The sequence below is a fragment of the Stegostoma tigrinum genome, chromosome 9, assembly GCF_030684315.1.
Source record: "Stegostoma tigrinum isolate sSteTig4 chromosome 9, sSteTig4.hap1, whole genome shotgun sequence".
In the NCBI taxonomy this organism is placed as follows: Eukaryota; Metazoa; Chordata; class Chondrichthyes; order Orectolobiformes; family Stegostomatidae; genus Stegostoma; species Stegostoma tigrinum.
In genome coordinates this window covers 17516284-17542060 of record NC_081362.1, presented here as the reverse complement: position 1 = coordinate 17542060, position 25777 = coordinate 17516284, and the positions used below count along the sequence as shown (strand labels likewise).

Here is a 25777-nt window from a genome sequence, read left to right as displayed (position 1 = left end):
TTCTATCCCTAAAGGTCCATATTGAATCAACTGTGTTTTCTTTCAATAATCCTGTAGCTTCATAGTCTTTTACTTCCTAGGATTGATTAATCAGCTAAATTCAAGTTTTCACCTACTAAAATGGAATCCTGGATTTCATGTTTAAACTTCCAGATTAGTAGTCCACTACCTATTCTGTGAGACGCTCATTTTGAATTTATTCCTTAATGGCCAATATGAAGACCCAGGGTTAGTTTTCATGTGTACAGTGACAATACCCCCAGCTATACCGCTCAACTATATACATTGGTTCTGTGCTATCTGGCTGCTTATTTCAAGATTCACTCTTTTGAGGATTCACATTTTTCTCCACGTAAACATCAGGAAGACCAAATCTGCTGCCTTTAATTCCCACCATTAGCTATGTACCCTTGCCACTGACTCCGTTCCCTTATCTGATCACTGATACAGCAAACTTTGTGTATCTTTTAACCATAAGTTGAATTTCCAAGGCAAAGACTAGTAATTTGAACTTCTGTAACATTGCCTATTTCTACTTCGATTCTGACTCATCTTTCACAATTCCCAACCAGACTGTCAAATTTACCCTGATCAAAGAACCATAACTGTTATTTTTGAAGTAGACAAAGAGAGAGACTATGGTACTTAGCTAATGAAATAAAGCCACAAGATTTCAGTTTTGAACAAGCTATAGTAAACTTTACTGTACAACATTGGAAAAGTAATATAACCTATAGTATATGTGCACATTATAATATATCACTACAAATTAACATGTTGTTCATGGGGTAATTTACTGGGATAAAACATTCCATAGCGCACTCCGTATGGAATATGCGATCAAAACAGGTCCGTGAATTTCTCAGTAGATCATCAAATTTCATTCAACTTCACAATGGATCGCAATTCTTCATTTTTGCTACTCTGGCTTTGAAACCCACCCTCAAGAGCTGCTCCATCATGGACTTCCACAACAACTGCTCCTGTTCTGGTTGATCACCCTCCTTTCCTGGGTCTATACCTCCCAGGACTCCAAAACTGCCCTCCATTAGTCATTCATAAGCATAATACCAGCTTGTCACTGACAGCTAGCTGCACCTAGCCAGCCATGTCCCTGCATGTTTCCCTGAGCTCCAATCATGCTCTGTTAGATAAAAGAAATACTGCTTTTGAGCTTTTCAACCCCTACTCTTTCAACTGCATTGAAGTCTTAATGCATGCAGGCTTCTTCAGAGCCTTTCCACTTTCTCAGCTCTTCAGGACTACAATTGAGTCCTGATTCCAATGCTTAGCTATCTACTAATTGCTAGAACTTCTATCTAAGTGTTAACAGTACAGCTTTATTCAATTGCTCTTGACTCCTCACTGAGTCCCCTGCACAGAATCTGTGTACTTGAGTTTACTTCCCAGCAATACAGCAACTGCAGTGCTGTTCAGGTGGTGTTGACATCTCTCTGGCTGTCTTTTTCCTTTTTCTACTCACTGCATGTAACCTTTGAACTTTTCTTCAGTGATAACTGAACTGTCCTGAGTGGCCTTAATGTTGCGACTTAACAATTCTTGCAATTATCTCTTCCGTAAATGTTGTCAGTCATAGATTACTGACTTGCTCAGTACAAAGAAAGTGGATTAAAAATAAAGGATTTTCACTAAAACACTAACCAATGCTTTTCCTATCTTTTGATTTGATCACTATTGTGGTTTAGTCAGATTTTTAATCACAAAACTTCAACACAGCAAACTTTTTATTAACTGGCACCCATGGAACCAGAAGTGTACCAATTGATGAAATATTCTGGTTGATCAAGACGTCCACATAATCGATGTAAAAACACACACGTACTAAGGAATAGAAATATAATGCAGACGGTATACACATCATTTAGAATTTATTTACACTACAAATGACTTCAATAATAATGCAACTTTGGCTTAAATAAAACTTAGCAGCAGAGACCCCTTTTCAATTGCTGTCTCAACTGATTACACAGATGTCAAGGAGATCACAAAAAAACACAGTAAACATATGGTATTTGAGGTACATAATTTTTGCAAATTTATTGAGTGACGGTTCATAAGGTGCTCGTTAAATCAAAATTTGCTGTATCAACATTTTCACTGGGAACATTCATAAATATTTGTGAAATAATTTGTTGTCATCATTCTCTTATGTACAACACATTGTCAGACGTTCTAAGAATTCAATGTTTTTCTTCCTTTACAGCGTATAAAAAACTTGGAAATGGGACGAACACTGTGAAGAAACAGGTTCCCTCCCTAGAAGCGCTAAAGGTGCTATATCAACGAATGCGATACGAATACAACTTTTATAACTACGTCAAGGATCAGTTCCATTTATTGAAACGGAAGTTTGGCCTGAAGACTCAGGCTAGTGCTCCAAATAAACAGTATGAGATTGCATCTCAGATGGAAAGTCCTGGGCCCGGCCATGATGATGACAACGCATGGTTAAAAGATATTTATCGATGATAACAGCGAGCCACTTTTGGGGACTTAAATGTGTTCTTTGCATTCACAAGGAACTGCAATTTGGTCAGGAGATACTGCGGTGTTCTTGAGATTAGATTAACACATTCACAATTGCAATCAATCTTTGCAAGGCAGCTGTTTGTAACTTACACTTTTCATGCTATTGCATGATTTTTATTTTTTTTTAATTTCTAATGTTTCTTTACCAACTGCTGTACCAGCAGGTGAGACACTTCCAACTATTATCTGCATTTTAAAATATATGTTCAATGAATGATTTATTTAGTTACTTGTTTAAAAAAATGTAAAGAGGGTAATGCATTATATCAGTCTGAGAAAAGTACTAATCAAGTTAGATACTAGCTCATTTTCCTAAAATGCTGCATCTTCAAATGGGAGACACCATCCAAAGAAATAAAATTGGACTGGGGATTTAAGGCAGTGGATTTTGTAGTGTTTGCAGCACTGTATTCATTCTGATTTGTCAGAGAATAAACAATTTTAAAGCATATCAGATGTAATCCAAGATCATGTCTGTTACATTTTCTTTCTTTCTTTCTTTCTCACTTACCTAATTGAAAACATGTTCAGATGACAATTTTAGGCCTAAGTGGATATATTTTCATAGAATCACACAGCATCTACATGGCATAGACTGTAGCAAATCAAGAAGGTACTACCCAATCACTTTCTCAAAATTGGCGATAGGGTGATGAACCGGAAATGCTGATGAAGTTCACATACTAAGAATTTTTTTTTTAAATTATAGAAACAGACTACACATCCCAACCACACTATGCCTGCATTTATTCTCCACCTTGGACTCTCTCTAATCTTTCATCATCTAACTCTATCAACGTAATCCTTCATGCCCTTCTTTACATGCAATTTTTAAAGTTTCTTCTTAAATCCATCTATACACTGTCTGATAGCATCTTTCACATTTTAAGTCTGCCTGAGTAAGTTTCTTCAAAATTCCCTATTGAATTCTTGTTGAGCTTCTTACATAAATGGCCTCTATTTTTATTCTACTCCGCAACCGGAACATACACCAGAACCCTACGAAAACTATCATAGTTCAACCCTTGGTCATCTACTTTCAAGAGAACAGTCCAGATGAATGTGTGGGTGGAGCGATGGTGCAGGAGGGAAGGCTATAGATTTCTGGCACATAAGACTGTTATTAGGGACAGTAGGATCTGTACAAGACAGAGGAGTTATACTTGAACAGGAATGGGACCAGCATCCCTGGGGGAGGTTTTTCTAGTGCTGCTAGAGAAGGTTTAAAACTAACTTAGCAGGATTTGGGATCCTGAGAGAAAGTTCAGTAGGAAGAGAAACACGTCAAAATTAGAAGACACAGCAAGTGAGTTAGGAAAGCATAGAAATTAACTGTACCAGTTGAGGCACGGGAGTTTAGCATCATTGAATAGTATTTATGTTAATGCAAGGATTCTGACGGAAAAGACAATGGAGTGTGATGTCATTGCTGTCACCGAGACCAGGTTGAGTGGGAGGCAGGGTTGACAGCTCTATATTCTAGGATATAGGGTCATCAGGTGAAGGAGAGAAGTGAGTATGTCAGGAGTGTTTATTGATAAATTTTGCAATCAGCTACAACAGTACATTGGGATAACAGTGTACTGCATTGAATAGCCCATTGGCCCATAGACGTGAATGTTACGACGAAGATTTGAAATGCATACTTGTTAAAGGTTTTGAGGTTTCCACCTCAACTGGCCTCCCAGGAAGTTCATTGTAGATTCCCAATACCCTCTGGGTGAAAATATGTTTCCTCAAATCCTCTCTTAAACTCCCTTCCCTTCATGTTAAAATTATTCCCCTTTGTAACTGACCCATCATCTACGCGGAACAGCTACTTCCTATCCACCTTGTCCCATCCCTCATAATCTTAGACACATCAGTCAGGCCCGTTCTCAGCTCTAAAGAAAATAAGCCAAGCTATCCAGTCTCTGTTCATCGCTAAAATGCTCCATTCCAGGCAACATCCTCTGAACTCCCTCCAGTGAATCACATCTTTCCGCGAGTGTGGCAGCCAAAACTACACACAGTATTCCAGCTGTGACCCAACCAAAGTTTTGTACAGCTTTCACATAACTTCCCTGCTCTTGTTATGTTTGGCCGATAAAGGCAGATGTATCATATGCCTTCTTAATCATTCCTATTAACCTGTCCTGCCTTTGTTCTTCTGAGCTTCTTCAACTCCTGTCTTTCATTGTCTTTTTACTTCCAAAGTGCATCACCTTGCATTTTTCAGGGGTAAATTCCATCTACATTGATCTGCCTATCTAACTAACCTGTCTATATCTTCCTGTAACCTAAGACCTCCTTCACGAGCTAGCCAATCTTGCCATGTGCAAACTTACTTATACATAAACGTGGGAGAAGATGATATCACAAACAATGAGGCCCCCAGCACTGAATTCTGAGTTACACCACTGGATACTGGCCTTGAGTCATACAGCCTTCTACTGCTACCTCTGTCTCCTACAAGTAAGCCAATTTTGGATCCATTTTGCCAAGTTCCCTTGGATCCCATGTGTTTTAACCTTTTTGGTAAGATGGCAGCAGTGGCAGGGTAGGAAGTGTTTAGGCGCCATGCCCGTACACTTCCACTCAGCTGGCCAGCTTTTTTTTTGTTTTATTTCTTCATTTCTCTTTTGTATGAAAAGCCACCTGATCCCTTTTGTGCTGCAGTGGAGGAAGGTGGTTATAGGATCCTGCTGCAGTGACAGTAGTATGGTGGAGCCAGATGTCTGCTCCTTGTGGCTGTGGCTTTATCAAAGGCTTCACCTATGTATTAGTATTTGGATGACTGGATACAGGTTCACTGTCATTTCACTGGTTCAAATCTAAATCTTCAGCAATTTCCATTTCGTCGTTTTGTTACAGTTATCAGATCCAGCTAGCTAAAGAAAGAGCTACCTTTTCATAATTTTGTACCTGGAAATTATTCACACTTCTTGTAGGGATAGCTCATGCTGTAGCTCTTCAGTTGTTTTCTTCCATTATTTAATAATACAAACTGTTTCTTGGCATGGAAACTGTGCTTTCCAACTCTTCCATCATGCTACTTTCATTGGGTTGATCTTCACTGCTTGGACTGTCTTAGTGTTCTGGGGTTAGAAATCCCTTAAATTTCATTGTAATGGCTATGTTATGTCATTATTTTACACATTGAAAAAGGAGACAGAGTAGAAGATGCAAGGAATTAAAGATGTGATGGTCAAAGGTCTCAAGACCACAGACTTCACTTTGTTTCCTTTCATCTGTGGACTTTTAAACTAGAATCGTTCATGCAACCACACTTCTGCCATAGATAGCAATGTCAGATAATTGCCACTTCTGATTTTTCTATTATTAATCTTTTTAATTTTGGATGTGGCGCTTGACCCACCCTGGGTTTTGTTTCTGGAGCTAATTTGTATCAAGATCTGATTGATTGGCATATTTTGGATTAAATACAGAATTCGCTTGCAGCTGAGGCAAGTGAGCCCTAGACTTTTCAATTTTGGGATTAATGCCACTTGTCTGGAACGTGGAGCAGGGCTGGGAGTTCTGACAGACATCACTAAAACGTTATATTCATGTGTTAGATGCATTCATGTGTGCTAAGTCCATCATCTAGAGCTGTTTCCGTGGCTGCTTTCTCCAGTGTCACTGCTTTCCACTGTCAGGTCCAGGGCAAAAAGGCTGATATCACGTCTATCTCATGTCTATATCTAGCATATTAGAACTGTTGTGTCTCTAATTGAGAGCTGAAGGTCCAGCGCTGGCACTGAATCAATTTCAAATTAAGCTTGGGGTTTGGTTTCTAAAACAACCACAATTACAATAGCCCATAGCTCAAATAATACAAGATGGGAAAAAAGGCTTGTCACCAAGATGAAAAGGAATTTTTATAAAACAACTATGGATGCTGAAAATCTGGAATAAGTAAAAACAAATTGCTGAAGAAACTCAGCCGTTCTGACAGCGTCTGTGGAGAGAAAACAGCATTAACACTTCAAGTTCAGTGACTTTGGTGGTTCCATTTTATGTGATACTGGTGTCAGTATCGGGACAGGATACAGCTGTACTTCTGAGATGGGCTCCACCTGAAGTACAATGAGACCAAATTCCCAGTGGAAGGGATAACAGAGCTTTAGAGATGAACCATCAAAATGTTGATAACAAAGATGTCTGCATGAAAACAGTTACACAGCAGTCAGAAGGGCACGGTTGAAAGAAAAGCTCAAGGCAGCACAAGGTGCAGTTTGTAAAGGGCAGTCTGACGAAGTGTAAATGGTTATTACAGCTCTGGTGGAGGAAAAGTAGTGGAATAACTGGCAATGGTATGGAAGGGACAGATGAATGAGTGGATTGCCTTATGTGGAAAGGCTAGACAGGCTAGGCATGTAATCTCCAAAGTTTAGAAAAGACAGAAGTAACAATTGAACCATATAAGATCCTTTGAGGCATTTTGACAGCATTGAAATTAAAAAGGTATTTTTTCTTGTGGGAGAATCTAAAACTGGGGGCCATAATGTAAAAGCTAGAAAGGATGGCATTTAAAACAGATGTGAGGAAACTTTTTTTTCTGTCAGAGGGTTGAGAGTCTTTGGAATTCCCTTTCTCAAAAGGCAATGCATGCAGAATCTTCAAATATTTTTATGGCAGAGCTGGATAGATCCTTGATTACCAAGAGGATGAAAGATTATTGGGAGTTGAGATTAAAATCAGATCGGATATGACCTCATTGAATGGCTTAGCAGGCTCGGAGGGCTGAGTTGAGAATTTGGATAGAATAGTTGTGGATTGGAAGGCAGGAATGTTAGACTTTGGTGTTTGTACAAATGCTACGGGGAAAGCAGTGCCTGGTCCCTTTAAAAGATTGTTTTTTTTAATGCTTAGAGTTTTAAAAAGAATGCTTGTGGGCTTGCTTGTGCACAGAGCACCTGAAGTGAAACAGTAGTATCGAAAGGCTATACTGTTGGCAGACGAAGCAGCATTATTTGGGGCAGCACGGTGGCTCAGTGGTTCGCACTGCAGCCTCACAGCACCAGGGACCCAGGTTTGATTCCAGCTCGGGTGACTGTCTGTGTAGAGTTTGCACATTCTCCCCGTGTCTGCGTGGGTTTCCTCCAGGTGCTCCAGCTTCCTCCCACAGTCCAAAGATGTGTAGGCTAGGTGGATTGGCCATGCTAAATTGCCCATAGTGTTCAGGGGTGTGTGGGTTATAGGGGAATGGGTCTGGGTGAGATGCTTCAAGGGGCGGTGTGGATTTGTTGGGCCAAAGGGCCTATTTCCACACTGTAGATAATCTATTGCTGAAACAACAGATTTTTGAATTTAGCCAATTAATTCAAATTAGGCCTTGGATACCAAAAACCAAATAAATTTAAATCTGATGGTTTTGACCACACAGGATCAATCATATTGAAACAAATTGATATGTCATCAAGAGTATAAAAGATGACGGCATTTGGAAAATCGGGAGAGTCATCGGCAAAAAGAACAGCTCTCAACTCGAAAAGAAAGAGAATTCTGTGAGAGCCAGTGATCCGAAGCCTTACAGTAAGCTCCATCTAAATTACAGGTACCTATGGCACAAATAGTTAGTGCTTCTGACAAAAGAATTCGACGGCGAAGTCGTTTCTGACGGAAGGATTTGTCGGAGAAGACATAGAACATTTCGGAAGGTGTAACTTGGCTATAATTTTGAGAGACTAAATTCTAATTTCTTTTTTATTTTGGTTTATACAAGTGGAACTTGTACTTATTGGAACAGAATACCATTAGAACCTTGTTTTATTCGGGAATATTTAGTAGTTTGAAGGGATTTATTCAGTTTGTTAATATTTTCGTTAATCTGTTTACTGTTAGAGTTAGAAAACAAACTGTTACTTATTGATTATAAAATGAGTGTCGGGGTCTATTCTATTTAACCACTCCTTTATAACAGATTGGGGGCTCTTTTAACAGATTATAGGGTGAGACACGCCTCTCTGGGTGTTTTGATTTTAGTTATCAAAGGATGGTCAACTTCTGATTTATAACACTTGTTCCTTGTTCATATGTTCCTATCTCATGATCTATGAGGTGACCAGATAAAGAAACAGTAATACTGCACCTAGCTCAATGGATCAGATCCAAACACAGCAAGTATACACCCTGCGGTTTGGTAAGAGATGGAAGCAGAAGTACTGATTAGTGAATAAACATGTAACTAAGAAGCTGGAGCAGGGCAAAATGGTAAGACAAGATGATATGGCTGCTGAAGCTGTAAAAACTGGAGGAGCAGTGCAACCAAAACCAGGAAATAAATTATTGACCTGATCTGGAGAAGTGGAGAAGTTTGGCAGATGGTGATATTGCCAACAATTCCTGACATCTGACACTACACAGAACATCAAACAATTAACCTGACAAACAGTGAAAGAGACGTGCTCCTAAAGATTATAAGACAAGGGCTTTCATACTTCATCACAACAGAAACTGGCAGGGAACTATTCAATTTTACTACATGCAGAAGGACTTCTTATACCATTCCGGTGCTGCACAATACAATTACGAAGTATGTCAAGCTGCTAAAAGAAAGGTAAAATAGTTGTAGAGTCATATCGCACAGAAACACACTCCAACTCGTACATGCCGAACAGACATCCCAACCTTAGTCCTATTTGCCAGCATTTGACTCATATCCCCCTAAACCCTTCCTATTCATATACCAATTCAACTGATTTTTAAATGTTGTAATTGTACCCACCTCCACTAATTCCTCTGGAAGCTCTTCTATACACACACCACTCTCTGCGTGAAAAAGCTACCCCACAGGTCTGTTTTAAATCTTTCCTATCTCACGTTAAACATGTGCTTTCTAGTTTTGGACTCACTTACCCTGGAAAACGACCTTGACTATTCACCCTATCCATGTCCCTCATTATTTTATAAACCTCCGTAAGATCATCCCACAGCCTCCAATGCTACAGAGAAAAAAGCCCCAGATTATTCAGCCTCTCGCTAAAGCTCAAACCCTCCAGTCCTGGTAACATTCTTGTTTGTGGCACCCTCTCAAGTTTAACAACATCCTTCCATAGAAGAGCGACCAGAATTGTATACAATATTCTAAAAGTGACTTCACCTATGCCCTGTACAGCCACAACATGACATCCCAACTCCTCTGACCAATGAAGCCAAGCATCCCAACCACCTTCTTCACCACTCTGTCTATCTGCGACTCTACTTTCAAGAAACTATGCACTCTCTCAGGGCCCTACCATTAAGTGTATATGTCCTGCCCTGGTTTTACTTTCAAAAATGCAACACATTTATCCAAATGAAACTCCATCTACCACTTTTCTGCCCATTAGCCTATCTGATTAAGGTTCTATTGTGCTTGGAGATAATCTTCTTCAATCTACATCCCATATTTTGGTGTCATCTGCAAAATTGTGAATCGTACTTACTTTATTCACATGCAAATCATTGATATGCATGACTAAAAGCAGTGGACCCAGCACTGATCCTTGTGGCACACCATTGGTGACAGGCCTCCAGTCCACAAAGCAACCCTCTGCCACCACTCTGTCTCTCCCATCTTCAAGTCAAATTTGTATACAATTGGCTAGCTCACCCTGTATTCCATGTGTCCCAACCTTGCTAACCGGTCTACCAGGTGAATCCTTGTTGAATGCTTTGCTGAAGACCATATACACAACAGCTGCCACTCTGCCTTCAACAATCTTCTTTTTCACCTCTTCAAAAGTCTCAATCAAATTCTTGAGCTTGTTCAAGTGAGTGAACGAAATGTTGGTATTCTTTGTACAGTATACAAAGGCTTTTAATTCAGTCTATCATATACAGCAATGGAAAATCCTCAGTGAATTTGGACTACCATGTCACTTAATCTGGCTCATTCTGAGACTTTATGAACAGATAACAAATGTGCAGTAGATTGGAGATATGACAAAACCATTCAGTTCTGGCAAAAATTGACAAGGATGTTTGCTTTCACCAATATGTTTCAATGTCATAGGAAACAAGATACTGAGAGACATCAGCTCTGCTTTCCCAGAAGGTTCTGAGACCAGTATCGATGGTCATAATATCTGCAAAAATTGGCTATGCCAATGACAATACTCGAAGAGCCAAAGACAGTCTCTAAAGGCTCAAGAACTGAGGAAGTTGAGATTTAGGTTTGTGTTAAGATCAGCAATAATACTGGCTCAATTAAATTTGTAGTGACAGCAGTGTCAATTCTGCCTGCAACCATTGTGAATAGATTTAATTTCAATATCTGGAATGAAAAGTAATCACAAATGGGAAGGACAGAACTGAAATCAACACAAAGAGAGTAACTCTTTGCTCTACAGTTAATATGGAGTGCATCAAATATTGACCAGCACTGGAAAAACATTGCACTGTACAGATACGAGAGCTGGATGTAACATTTCCTTGTCAAAGTTTACAGATGAGTTTTATGACTTTTGAAATTTGGCTATGGTGAAAAGTCTTTTGAATCAGACAGAAAGTGCAAAGAACCGATGAATTTTTCAAGGGGAAAATCAAAGTCCAAGCATCTCATTATCTTTTATTTGGAGTGAAATGGTAATTAAAGTATAACTACCAAAAAAGGCAGGGTAGGAGTCTGAATACATAAACTGAATACATAAGAATGTTACTTGCTACATTTCAGGGCAAGCCTGGGTACTTTCTAGTTCTTCTTATATTTGGACATGGACTGCTTCAGTGCTGAATGTTGTTCACCAATGATTGCACGTCATCATTTCTGACCTTGAAATGGTGTGAAGGTTACTGAAAAAGCTAGATGATGTTTGGGCTTAGGCCATCGCCCTAAGGAACTCCTGATGTCCTGGAGCTGAGTTGACTGATTTCCAACAATCACAAACACCTTCCTATTTGTCAAGTGTGACTCTCAATAGCTGTTGCATTAACTGTGCCTCTACCCGCTTCTTGATAACATACAGAGTTAATCAAATGAGCTGAAGACTGGCATGTGTGTCACTGGGGCCCTCTGCAGGAAGTCAAAATGGATCATCCACGCAGTACTTCTGGCTGAAAGTTATTGCAAATGCTTCAGTAATCTCTTTGTAGAGATGTAGTAAGCTCTCCTATCATTGAAGATGGATATATTTGTGGATCCTCCTCCTCCAGTGAGTTGTCCACCGCCTTCCACAACTGCATGCAGCAGGACTTCAGAGTTTAGATCCGATTGGTAAGTTCTGGAATTGCTTAGCTCTTATGCTGTTTGGCATGCAAGTAGTCCTGTTTAATAGTTTCACTAGGTGGACACCTCATTTTTAGGCATGCCTTATGCAGCTCCTGTCATGACCTCTTACATTCTTTATTGTACCAGGGTTCAGCCTGTGACTGGATAGTAGAGTAGGAGATATGCTGGAACATGAGGTTGCACAATGATTCTGCTGCTGATGATGGCCCACAATGCCTCATAGATGCCCAATCTTGAGCTGCTAGATTTGCTCAAAACTTGTCTCAGCATAGCGATAACACCTCCAAACATAATATAAAGTATTCTCAATGTGAAAATGGGAGTTAGTCTCCTCAAGATCTGTGCAGTGGTCACTCTTACTGATACTGTCATGGAAAAATGCATCTATGGTAGGCAGACTGGTTAAAAGGAGCCCAAGCATTTTTCATTTTTTGGTTCCCTCACTACCTGCTGCACAATCAAGCAGTACAGTTTTTTTAGGACCTGACCAGTTTAATCAGTAGTGTGCTGTATCTCAGCTACTCTTGGTGGTGTCCACTGAAATCCTCACCCAGAATACATTCTCTGTCCTAGAACCCTCTGTGCTTCCTCCAAGTGTTGTTCAACAAGGAAGAGCATAATGTCATCACCCGAGGGAGGACAGAACCTGATAATCAGTAGGATTCCACATTTGACCCATGTGTCTACAGTCAATGTTGAGGACTCCCAAAATAATTCCTGTATACCACTGTCTCTCCTGCTGGTGGGACAGGACACATTCAGGGATGGTGATGATAGCATCTGGACATTGTCGATAAGGTACCATTCCATAGTATGACTACGTCAGGCTGTTGATTGGAGTGATGTAGGGCAGACAAGTTAAGGATGGCAAGATTTCCTTCCCCTGAAGCTTAGTGAACCAGATGGGTTTTTCTGACAACTGACAGTGGTTTTATTGTCATTGTTAATTCCAGACATTTACTGAATTCAAAATTCACCATCTGCTGTGGCAGGATTCAAACCTGGGTTCCCAGAATGTTTCCTCAGATTCAGGAATAATAGTCTAGTGATAATACTCCGTCATCATCTCCCCACATGCTCAATTCTGGTCATCAAACTTCAAGAAGGATGTCAAAATCTTGGACAAAGTATGTAAATAATTTATTAGGATGATCTCAGGAATAATGGACTTCAGTTACAAGGAGTGACTTGAGAAGGTGGGCATGCCCCTTTATGCTAGATAAAGATTAAAAAGAGTTTGCTAAAGGTGTTCATTATTGTAAACCAATTTGTTCAGTGCAAATGAAGAGAAGTTGTTTCTAGTTGTGGAATAACCAGAGGACACAATCTTCAACTGATTTGCCTCTGTTTCTTTGCCACACAAGGAAATCTTTTGTTTACAATAAGTTTCTTTGATCTGGATCCACAGCATAAGGAGATGTAAAAACCAACTCAATAGTAACATCAAAAAAAATTATATAAGAACACGAAAAGAACACTTCAGAACACTACAGGGAAACAGCAAATGAATGAGATTAATTAGATAGCTCTACGAAAGAGAGATAATGGGAACTGCAGATGCTGGAGATTCCAAGATAATAAAATGTGAGGCTGGATGAACACAGCAGGCCAAGCAGCATCTCAGGAGCACAAAAGCTGACGTTTCGGGCCTAGACCCTTCATCAGAGAGAGCCTTCATCAGAGAGGGGGATGGGGGGAGGGAACTGGAATAAATAGGGAGAGAGGGGGAGGCGGACCGAAGATGGAGAGTAAAGAAGATAGGTGGAGAGGGTGTAGGTGGGGAGGTAGGGAGGGGATAGGTCAGTCCAGGGAAGACGGACAGGTCAAGGAGGTGGGATGAGGTTAGTAGGTAGCTGGGGGTGCGGCTTGGGGTGGGAGGAAGGGATGGGTGAGAGGAAGAACCGGTTAGGGAGGCAGAGACAGGTTGGACTGGTTTTGGGATGCAGTGGGTAGAGGGGAAGAGCTGGGCTGGTTGTGTGGTGCAGTGGGGGGAGGGGATGAACTGGGCTGGTTGAGGGATGCAGTGGGGGAAGGGGAGATTTTGAAACTGGTGAAGTCCACATTGATACCATATGGCTGCAGGGTTCCCAGGCGGAATATGAGTTGCTGTTCCTGCAACCTTCGGGTGGCATCATTGTGGCAGTGCAGGAGGCCCATGATGGACATGTCATCAAGAGAATGGGAGGGGGAGTGGAAATGGTTTGCGACTGGGAGGTGCAGTTGTTTGTTGCGAACTGAGCGGAGGTGTTCTGCAAAGCGGTCCCCAAGCCTCCGCTTGGTTTCCCCAATGTAGAGAAAGCCGCACCGGGTACAGTGGATGCAGTATACCACATTGGCAGATGTGCAGGTGAACCTCTGCTTAATGTGGAATGTCATCTTGGGGCCTGGGATGGGGGTGAGGGAGGAGGTGTGGGGACAAGTGTAGCATTTCCTGCGGTTGCAGGGGAAGGTGCCGGGTGTGGTGGGGTTGGAGGGCAGTGTGGAGCGAACAAGGGAGTCACGGAGAGAGTGGTCTCTCCGGAAAGCAGACAGGGGTGGGGATGGAAAAATGTCTTGGGTGGTGGGGTCGGATTGTAAATGGCGGAAGTGTCGGAGGATAATGCGTTGTATCCGGAGGTTGGTAGGGTGGTGTGTGAGAACGAGGGGGATCCTCTTGGGGCGGTTGTGGCGGGGGCGGGGTGTGAGGGATGTGTCGCGGGAAATGCGGGAGACACGGTCAAGGGCGTTCTCAATCACCGTGGGGGGGAAGTTGCGGTCCTTAAAGAACTTGGACATCTGGGATGTGCGGGAGTGGAATGTCTTATCGTGGGAGCAGATGCGGCGGAGGCGGAGGAATTGGGAATAGGGGATGGAATTTTTGCAGGAGGGTGGGTGGGAGGAGGTGTATTCTAGGTAGCTGTGGGAGTCGGTGGGCTTGTAATGGACATCAGTTACAAGCTGATTGCCTGAGATGGAGACTGAGAGGTCCAGGAAGGTGAGGGATGTGCTGGAGATGGCCCAGGTGAACTGAAGGTTGGGGTGGAAGGTGTTGGTGAAGTGGATGAACTGTTCGAGCTCCTCTGGGGAGCAAGAGGCGGCGCCGATACAGTCATCAATGTACCGGAGGAAGAGGTGGGGTTTGGGGCCTGTGTAGGTGCGGAAGATGGACTGTTCCACGTAACCTACAAAGAGGCAGGCATAGCTGGGGCCCATGCGGGTGCCCATGGCCACCCCCTTAGTCTGTAGGAAGTGGGAGGAGTCAAAAGAGAAGTTGTTGAGTGTGAGGACGAGTTCCGCTAGGCGGATGAGAGTGTCGGTGGAGGGGGCCTGGTCGGGCCTGCGGGACAGGAAGAAGCGGAGGGCCTTGAGGCCATCTCCATGCGGAATGCAGGTGTACAGGGACTGGACGTCCATGGTGAATATGAGGTGTTGGGGGCCAGGGAATTGGAAGTCCTGGAGGAGGTCTCTCTGATGAAGGGTCTAGGCCCGAAACGTCAGCTTTTGTGCTCCTGAGATGCTGCTTGGCCTGCTGTGTTCATCCAGCCTCACATTTTATTATCTTTAGCTCTACGAAAGAACTGGCACAGGGGCACTGCATTGAATAGCCTTCTTCTGTGGTGTATCTCTTTTTAAACTTATATGAATGGACTCCCTGTAAACATTTACTCTCTGGGTTGTGCCTGCTAACGTGTGTGGCTCCTGGTTCAGCTTCAGGGAAGGTAAGGCAGCATGCCTGAATTTCCAATTAGGTCTCCATCCTTCAAGTCAACCAAATATTGAATTTTCCACCATCCTTATTGTGCTTGTAGGAGATGTTTAAGGTTACTAAGTCTTTATTCCCTGCAACTTAATTTCGAGTCCAAAAACCATCTGGAAATTCACTGCATCCATTAATGGAAATACTACATTCTGGATTTGGATTACCCAAAGTTGTGTAACATCAATTGGTACAAATTATGCTAACATTTACATTACACTGCTGACTTCCTATTAGGAAGCACAAGATACTGAGAAAAATAACATCGTGCTAAAGTCAAACAGAATGTCAAGCCATGGTATCATGATCATAATTTCTTCATAGTTAACATATTTAAATAATATTAAGAGTTTGTTCCTTCAGTATACAGATGATAAATCCAAAGATTTATCAAAGTTTCAGGAGCTCATAAAACTACATTTTGCTGAGCTGTAAGTTAAAGCATTTGTTGGCTTCCTGCCTTCTGGGCTTTTGTGACCGCTGCACAAATATTGGCCCAGGGAATCTCAAAGCTTTCCTTCTGTCTTCTATGTTCGATGTCTTGGTATAACCAGTGTTGCTGCTTTTCTGAGAGATAGCAAGAACTGCAGATGCTGGAATCAAAGAAAACACAGCGTGGAGCTGAGGGAACATAGAAGCCAGGCAGCATCAGAGGTGCAGGAAAGTTGACATTTCAGGTCAGAACCCTTCTTCAGAACTTTTACAGACAAATGATTTGCTAAATTATGTGTCCAACAAATAGGAGTTAGCATTCAACCCCTAAAGCATGCTTCATCATTTAATTAGATCACACCTGATCTGCACTTACATAAAAACCTTGGACACCTATATCTTCAAAATAAAATCACAAATAGAACAGAGCTGCATGATACATAGCCTATGGTAACTGCACTGGATGAGCTTGGCTAGGGGAACAGCATGTTTTGGACTAGAAGTCTCAGTAATATTGCCAGAATGTTATCAGGGCCCATAGCCTTTGCAGTGTCCAGCACTTCTAATCATTTCTTGATATAATTTGTTTCCAGGATTGGCTGCACATTGATCACATGTCTAGGCTCCTTTGATCTGCAACTTTAGACAAAGTTCTGCTTGATAAACGAGGCGGTACATAAGGCAAGAGAACAACTGCTTTAAAGGGCACACTAGATATCACTGCATATAACAGTCTTTGCGGATCAGAAAAAGTGAAACCACGAGATTCAAAACTGGAACCAGTTCTATCCTGCGACCACTTCTATGTAAAAGGACAAGTGCAGCAGATACATGGGAGCACTACCACCTGCAAATTCCCCTCCAAGTAACCCACAATCCTGACTTGGAAATACAAGTACCATTCCTTTGTTGTTGCTGGGTTAAAATCCTGGAATTCTCTCCCTAACCGCATTGTGGATCAACCTATTACACATGGACTGCAGCAGTTCAAGAAAGCAGCTCACCACTACCTTCTCAAAGGCAACTAGAGACAGGTAATAAATGATAGCCCAGTTAGTGACATCCACATACTACAAGTGAATAAATTAGGCCAATTAGTAAGCCACATCACATGTATTTCTTTCTTTTAGACAGACTCAGTGATTATATCGCTTGAGGGGCATCATCCCACATCATAGAACGTTACAGCACAGTACAGGTCCTTCGGCCCTCGATGTTGTGCCGACCTGTCATACCGATCTCAAGCCCATCTAACCTACACTATTCCATGTACGTCCATATGCTTATCCAATGACGACTTAAATGTACCTTAAGTTGGCGAATCTACTACCGTTGCAGGCAAAGCATTCCATTCCCTTACTACTCTCTGAGTAAAGAAACTACCTTTGACATCTGTCCTATATCTATTACCCCTCAATTTAAAGCTATGCCCGCTCATGCTCGCCGTCACCATCCTAGGAAAAAGGCTCTCCCTATCCACTCTATCTAACCCTCTGATTATTTTATATGTCTCAATTAAGTCACCTCTCAACCTTCTTCTCTCTAATGAAAACAGCCTCAAGTCCCTCAGCCTTTCCTCGTAAGGCCTTCCCTCCATACCAGGCAACATCCTAGTAAACCTCCTCTGCACCCTTTCCAAAGCTTCCACATTCTTCTTATAATGCAGTGACCAGAACTGTATGCAGTACTCCAAGTGCGGCCGCACCAGAGTTTTGTACAGCTTCACCATAACCTCTTGGTTCCGGAACTCGATCCCTCTATTAATAAAAGCTAAAACACTGTATGCCTTCTTAACAGCCCTGTCAACCTGGGTGGCAACTTTCAAGGATCTGTGTACATGGACACCGAGATCTCTCTGCTCATCTACACTACTAAGAATCTTACCATTAGCCCTGTACTTTGCCTTCTGGTTACTCCTACCAAAGTGCATCACCTCACACTTGTCTGCATTAAACTCCATTTGCCCCCTCTCAGCCCAGCTCTGCAGCTTATCTATGTCTCTCTGCAACTTACAGCATCCTTCGTCACTATCCACAACTCCACCGACCTTATTTGTTTCTGCTTTGATGAGTTAAAGATCAATGCCAAAGGCTCGGCAATCTCCTCCCTGGCTTCCCAGAGGATCCGAGGATAAATCCCATCCGGCCCAGGGGACTTATCTATCTTCACCCTCTGAAGGATTTCTAATACCTCTTCCTTGCGAACCTCAATCCCACCGAGTCTAGTAGCCTGTATCTCAGTATTCTCCTCGACAACATTGTCGTTTTCTAGAGTGAATACTGTTAAAAATATTCATTTAGCGCCTCCCCTATCTCATCTGACTCCACACACAACTTACCACTACTATCCTTGATTGGGCCTAATCTTACTTTCGTCATTCTTTTATTCCTTAAATACCTATAGAAAGCCTTAGGGTTTACCCTGATCCGATCCGCCAACAACTTCTCATGTCTCCTCCTGGCTCTTCTGAGCTCTCTCTTTAGGTCTTTCCTGGCTACCTCGTAGCCCTCAAGTGCCCGAACTCAGCCTTCACATCTCATCCTAACATACGCCTTCTTCTTCCTCTTGACCAGAGATTGCACCTCCTTCGTAAACCACGGCTCCCGCACTCTACAGCTACCTCCCTGCCTGATAGGTACATACTTATCTAGGACACACAGGAGCTTTTTCTTAAATAAGCTTCACATTTCTAATGTGTCCATCCCCTGCAGTTTCCTTCCCCATCCTATGCTCCCTAAATCTTGCCTAATCTCATCATAATTGCCTTTCTCCCAGCTATAACTTGCCCAGTGGTATACACCTATCCCTTTCCATCACTAAAGTAAACATAACAGAATTGTGATCGCTATCAACAAAGTGCTCACCTACTTCCAAATCTAACACCTGGCCAGGCTCATTACCCAGTACCAAATCTAATGTGGCTTCGCCCCTTGTTGGCCTATCTACATACTGTGTCAGGAAGCCCTCCTGCACACAATGGACAAAAACTGACCCATCAATAGTACTCGAACTATAGTGTTCCCAGTCAATATTTGGAAAGTTGAAGTCCCCCATGACAACTACCCTGTCTCTCTCACTCCTATCAAGAATCATCTTTGCTATCCTTTCCTCTATATCTCTGGAACTATTCGGAGGCCTATAGAAAAGTCCCAACAAGGTGACCTCTCCTTTCCTGTTTCTAACCTCAGCCCATACTACCTCAGTTGACGAGTCCCCAAACATCCTTTCTGCAACTGTAATACTGTCCTTAACCAACAATGCCACACCTCCACCCCTTTTACCATCCTCTGTTCTTAGTGAAATGTCTAAATCCCAGAACCTGCAACAACCATTCCTGTCTCTGCTCTATCCATGTCTCCGAAATGGCCACAACATCGAAGTGCCAGGTACTAACCCATGCTGCAAGTTCACCCATCTTATTCCTGATACTCCTGGCTTTGAAGTAGACACACTTCAAACCAACTTCTTGCTTGCCGGTGCCATCTTGCTTCCCTGAAACTTTATTTCGGACCACCCTACTCTCAACTTTTTCTATACTCGAACTACAATTTTGGTGCCTATCCCCCTGCTGAATTAGTTTAAACCCACCCGAATAGCCTTAGAAAATTCCCCCCCCAGGATATCGGTACCCCTCTGGTTCAGGTGAAGACCATCTTGCTTGTAGAGGTCCCACCTACCCCAGAAAGAGCCCCAATTATCCAAAAATCCAAAACCCTCCCTACTGCACCATCCCTGCAGCCACGTGTTCAACTCCTCTCTCTCCCTATTCCTCGCCTCACTAGCACGTGACACGGGCAACAAACCAGAGACAACAACTCTGTTCATCCTAGCTCTCAGCTTCCATCCTAGCTCCCTGAATTTCTGCCTTAAATCCCCATCTCTCTTCCTACCTACGTTGTTGGTGCCAATGTGGATCACAACTTGGGGCTGCTCCCCCTCCCCCTAAAGGATCCCAAAAACACGATCAGAGACATCACGCACCATGGCACCTGGGAGGCAACACACCAACCGTGAGTCTCTCTCGTCCCCACAGAACCTCCTATCTGTCCCTCTAACTATGGAGTCCCCAATGACTACTGCTCTGCTCCTCTTCCCCCTTCCCTTCTGAGCAGCAGGGACAGACTCTGTGTCAGAGACCTGTGCCCCACCGCTTTCCCCTGGTAAGTTGTCCCTCCCAACAGTATCCAAAACGGTGTACTTATTGTTGAGGGGAATGGCCACAGGGGATCCCTGCACTGCCTGCCGGTTCCCTATCCGTCCCCTAACCGTAACCCATCTGCCTTTTTCCTGTACTTGAGGAGTGACTACCTGCCTGTAACTCCTCTCAATAACCCCCTCTGCCTCCCGAATGATCCGAAGTTCATCCAGCTCCAGCTCTAGTTCGCTAATGCGGTTTTCAAGGAGCTGGAGTTGGGTGCACTTCCCGCACATGTAGTCAGCAGGGACACTAGTGGTGACCCTTACCTCCCACATTCTGCAGGAGGAACATTCAACTGCCCTGACCTCCATTCCCATTGTTCTAAATTCCCAAGACTTAAAAAATAAAGAATATAAAATAAACTTGTTACCTTACCAATCAGGCACACAAATATATTACCTCACTCACTCACCAGTCCCCCGTGTTGGCTCCTGCTCAGCGTACCTCCGCCTATTCATGAGGTAAGCCTTTTATAGATTCAAAAACAGTGACTCACCGGCTTCCCGACAGGCTCCTGCTCCAAGCTCTTGCTCGCGCTGCTGCTCAACCAGAAACCACCAAGCATGGACAAGCTCAAGCATCAAGTATAATTACGGAGTTTCAACAAAGGATTGAAGCCAGACAGACCAGATGACATTGACTAAGGCACCGAAAAAGACAATGGCAGAAACAGTCCTGTCGACCCTGCAAAGTCCTCCTTAGTAACATCTGGGATCTAGTATCAAAATTGGGAGAGTTGTCATACCACCTTGTCAAGCATCAATCTGATTTTGTCTGACAGCTGTAACTCTGTGAGTGTGATTATGTCCCAGACACCGCCATTACCATCCTTGGATATGTCCTGTCTCACCGGAAGGAAGGATCCTGCAGAGGCAGTGGCACAGTGGTGTACAGTTGGAAGGAGTTACTCTAGGAGTCCTCAACAATCCCAGGGTTATTGTTGGGTAAGACAAATTTCCCAATTTTGACTTCAGGTTAAACATGGCCAAGGAAACCTCCTGCTGATGACCATGTATCGTCCTCCCTCAGTTGATTAACCAGCACTCTTCCATGTTAAGCAACACACTGAGGGTAACAAGAACAGAAAATGTACTCCATTCGGGGGATTTCAATGTCCACCACCAACAGTGGCTCAGCAGCACTACTGAATGAGCTGGTCAGTCATAAAAGACATAGCTGCTAGACTGGGTCTGCAGCAGGTAGTGAAGGAACTAACAAGAGGGAAAAACTTACTTGACCTCATCCTTACCAACCTGCCAGCTGCAGATGTATCTGTAAGAGTGGCCACTGGCACAGTCCTTGTGAAGATGAAGTCCCACCTTCACACTGAGAATAGTGCTCATTGTGTTTTGTGGCACTATCACTGTGCTAAATGGAACAGACTTTGAACAGATCTAGCAACTCATGACTGAGCATCTATGAGGTACTGTGGGGCATCAGAAGAATTGTACTCCAGCACAATGTGCAACCTCCTGACCCAAAATATTCCCCATTCAACTCACTAAACTCGAAAGTAATGCAACTACTTTTTATTCGTCTTTCATATCAAAGATGTGTACCTAACATGGCGCCATAAGAGGCAGTCATTATAAAAGCTTTTCACTGTACTTCGACATTGGAGTACCCCTGATAATAAAGGATATTCTATTCTATTCAAGCCAGGACATCAGCTTAGTTCAATAGAGACTGCAGGAGGACATGCCACGAGAAACAGCAGGCATACCTAAAAATGAGATATTGATCTTTTAGAGCTACCAAACAGGACTACTTGTGTGCCAAACAGCAGAAGCAGCAAGTGATACAGTTACACAAACCCACAACCAATAGTTCAGATCTAAGCTCTGCAGTCCTGCCACATTCGGTCGTGAATTGGTGGTGGACAATTAAACAACTCATTGGAGAAAGCAGCTCTACAAATACCTCATCCTCAATGATGAAAGACCCGAACACATCTATGCAAAAGGTAAGGCTGAAGCTTCATATCAATCTTCACCAGAAGAGCCAAGTGGATGAACCATCTCAGCCTCCTCCAGTGGTCCCCAGCATTACCAATATCATTATTCGGACAATTCAATTCACAGCAAATCACATCAAGAAATGATTAGAAGCACTGGACACTGCAAAGGCAATGGGCCCTGATAACATTCTGGCAATATTACTGAGGCTTCTGGTCCAAAACATGCTGTTCCCCTAGCCAAGCTCGTCCAGTACAGTTACAACTTTAGCATGTACCAGACAAGGTGGAAAATTGTCCAGGTATGTCCTAGCACACAAAAAGCTGGAAAAATCCATCCCAGCCAATTACTATCCCATTGGTCTACTCTCAATCAGCAGTAAACTAATGAAAAGTGTCATCAATAGGGCTATCAAGCAGCACTTACTCAGTAATAACCTTCTCAGTCTTGCTCAGTTTGAGTTCCACCAGAGCTCATGACCTCATTACAATCTTGGTTCAAACATGGACAAAACAGCTGAATTTCAGAGATGAGGTGAGAGTGACATCAAGGCTGCATTTAACCCAGTGTAGTATCAAGGAGGCGTAGTGAAAATGGGTACTGGGAGCAAACTCTCTGCTAGTTTTTAGTCAAACTTGGCAGAGAGGAAGATGGTCATGGTTGTTGGATGTCAGTCATCTCAGCTCTAGGACATCACTGCAGGAATTCCTCAGGGTAGTTTCCAAAACCAGCTTCAGCTGCTTCATCAATGACCTTCCCTCTGTCATAAGGTCAGAAGTGGGGATGCACCAATTGCAACTTCTCATACTGAATCAGTCCATGTTCAAATGCTATAAGCGCCAGATAATTCCCAGGCTTCGGCTGACACATGACAAGTAACATCTGCATCACACAAATGCCAGGCTATGACCACCTCCAACAGAGACAATCTAACCACTGTATGCGACATTCAATGATATTACCATTGCTGAATCCCAATCAGCATCTCTGGGGTTACTATTGAGCAGAATCTCATTGGATTCACCACACAAACACAGTGGCTACAACAGCAGGTTAGAGGCTTGGAATACTGCAGCAAGTAATTCACCTCTTGACTCCCTAGAGCCTGTCCACCATCCATAAGTCACAAATCAGGCTTGTGATGGAACAGTGCCTACTTGTTTGGGTTTGTACTCACTGGAACATAGATTAATGAGGCGCAACCTTATTAAACTATGCAAAATTGTTTGGAGACTTTACAGGGTAGATACAGAAAGGTTTTTTCCACCTTGTGGGAGAGTCTAGAGCCAGAGGCTTAAGATATAAGAGGAATTTCTTTTCTCAGAGGACAGTGCATCTGTGGAATTCTTTGCTGTTGAGGATTGTCCATGCACGGTTATTAAGTATGTTGAAGGCTCAGATAAACAGATTTTTAATCAGTAAGGGCATCAAAGGTTATAGGGGAAAAAAGCAGCAAAATAGAGTCATGATCTTATTGAATAGCTGAGCAGATTCAATGGGCTGAATGACCTACTTCTGCTTCTATGTTTTTTTCATCAACTTGTTCAGAGATGTTATTACATACCGTTGGAACATATTGAACCTGGGTGTTTAGGTCCAGGAATAGGGACACTGTCACTGTGTCAAAAGAGGGCCCTCCCCTTCTACTTCTGTTCCTTATGATCTTAGCCGGGGATCAGAAAACAGCACTGTATTGGAAACAGTAACTGGCCTGTAAATTTCCCTGATTTGATCAATTAATTGCCAGAACACAACTTTGTCATTCAAATATGGATAGCAGACAGGCTTTTGAAGCTTGAGGGCCAACAAGGGGCCTCTCCACTTGAAGGAAGCAGCAGGATCCCACAGCAGGTAAATGAGAGAGAGAGAGGGAGCAACCCAAACCACAGCCCTTCTAAATTTGAAAGTATGTCTATGGTGCATAGAATAGTCAACAAGCAGTTCACACTTGCATGCATTTGGTCACTTACTTGTTTCGCTTCCCAAAAAAAACAAACACAGAGTATAATTACTTATTATTGATTGTAAGTTACTTGTAATTACTTATTGTCTGTAGTATTAAGGAAAAGCCACAAACTATATAGATCGGTGAGCCTGAAGTCAGTGGTGGGTAAGTTGTTGGAAGGGATTCTGAGGGACAGGGTTAACATGTATTGGGAAAGGAAACAACTGATTAGAGATAGTCAACATGGCTTTGTGCATGGGAAATCATGTCTCACTGACTCGATCTCTGAAAAAGTGACAATGAAGATTGATGTACCACAAGGATTGGTGCTATGTCCACTGCTATTTGTCATTTATATAAATGATAATAATGTGAATAAATGGGGAATGGTTAGAAAGTTTGCAGATGACACCAAAACTGGTGGTGTAGTGCACAGTGAAGGTTACCTCAGAGTACAATGGGACCTTCATCAGATTTGTCAATGGGCCAAGGAGTGGTAGATGGAGTTCAATTTACATGAATTTGAGATGCTGCATTTTGGTAGGACAAATCAGGGTGGGACTTATACACTTAATGGTAAGGTCCTGGGGAGTGTTGCTAAGCAAAGAGACCTTAAGGTGCAGGTTCCTTAAAAGGTGGAGTCGCAGGCAGACAGGGTAGTGAAGAAGGCATTTGGTATGCTTGCCTTTACTGGTCAGTACATTGAGTATAGAAGTTGGGATATCATGTTGCAGCTGTATACGACATTGGTGAGGCCATTTTTGGAATACTTTGTTCGATTCTGGTCTCCCTGCTATAGGAAAAATGTTGTGAAACTTGAAAGGGTGCAGAAAAGATTTACAAGGATGTTGCCAGGGTTGGAGGGTTTGAGCCAAATGGAGAGGCTGAATAAGCTGGGGCTATTTTCCCTGGAGCATCGGAAGTTGAGGGGTGACCTTATTGATGTTATAAAAACATGAGAGGCATGGATAGGGTAAATAGACAAGGTATTTTTTCCAGAGTAGGGGAATCCAAAACTAGACGGCAAAGGTTTAAGGTGAGAGGGGAAAGAATTAAAAGGGACCTAAAAGGAAACATTTTCCATGCAGAGAGCGAAGTGGTGGAGGCTGGTATTGTGGCATCCATCAGTCTCGAGAGACCATGGATCTATGCCTGGGCAGTTTTGACTCAGCTGCTGATAGCAGCGCAGTGTCTGTTGTGGCTGTATCGGCCCACATGGGAGTGACAGTCTCGATTGCAGTGACAGCATTTTAAGACACTCTCCTCCAGGGTTGCCGTGTTGCTGCTTTTCCGTCGAGCGCACTTTTCCTCAGTGGCAAGCCTCAGTTTCTCCTCTGCTCGCTCCAGCCCTCTGCGTAGTTCCCATCTCCAGCGTGAGCGATCGTTTGATACGTCTTCCCATTTCTTGACATCCCGGTCCATTGACTTCATGTCCCTTTTGCAGATGTCTTTGAAATGAAGATGAGGTCGTCCTCGTGCTCTCTTGCCGATGGCCAATTCCCCATACAGCACATCTTTCGGGATCCTCCCATCCGGCATATGATGTATGAGACCCAAGCAGCGGAGGTGGCGTTGTTGGAGTAGGGTGAAGAGGCTGGGACAACATTTAAAAGGCATCTGGATGGATACATGATTAGGAAGGGTTTAGGGGGATATGGGCCAAATGCTGGCAAATGAAACTAGATTAATTTAGGGTATCTGGTTCATGGGTGAATTGGGCCAAAGGGTCAGTTTCTGTACTGTACAACTCTACGACTATGTTCAGTCT

General features: G+C 43.0%; 1 protein-coding gene across 1 annotated transcript in view; it reads left to right on the top strand.

Moving 5' to 3' along the window:
- Positions 1-3016, top strand: part of usta (uronyl 2-sulfotransferase a) — a 73543-nt gene extending 70527 nt beyond the window's left edge. The window contains exon 8 of the mRNA XM_048535449.2: positions 2225-3016. Within this exon, the coding sequence (XP_048391406.1) occupies positions 2225-2490 (266 nt within the window). The 3' untranslated portion in view covers positions 2491-3016. The remainder of the gene's footprint in view (positions 1-2224) is intronic.
- The last annotated feature ends 22761 nt before the right edge of the window (positions 3017-25777 follow it).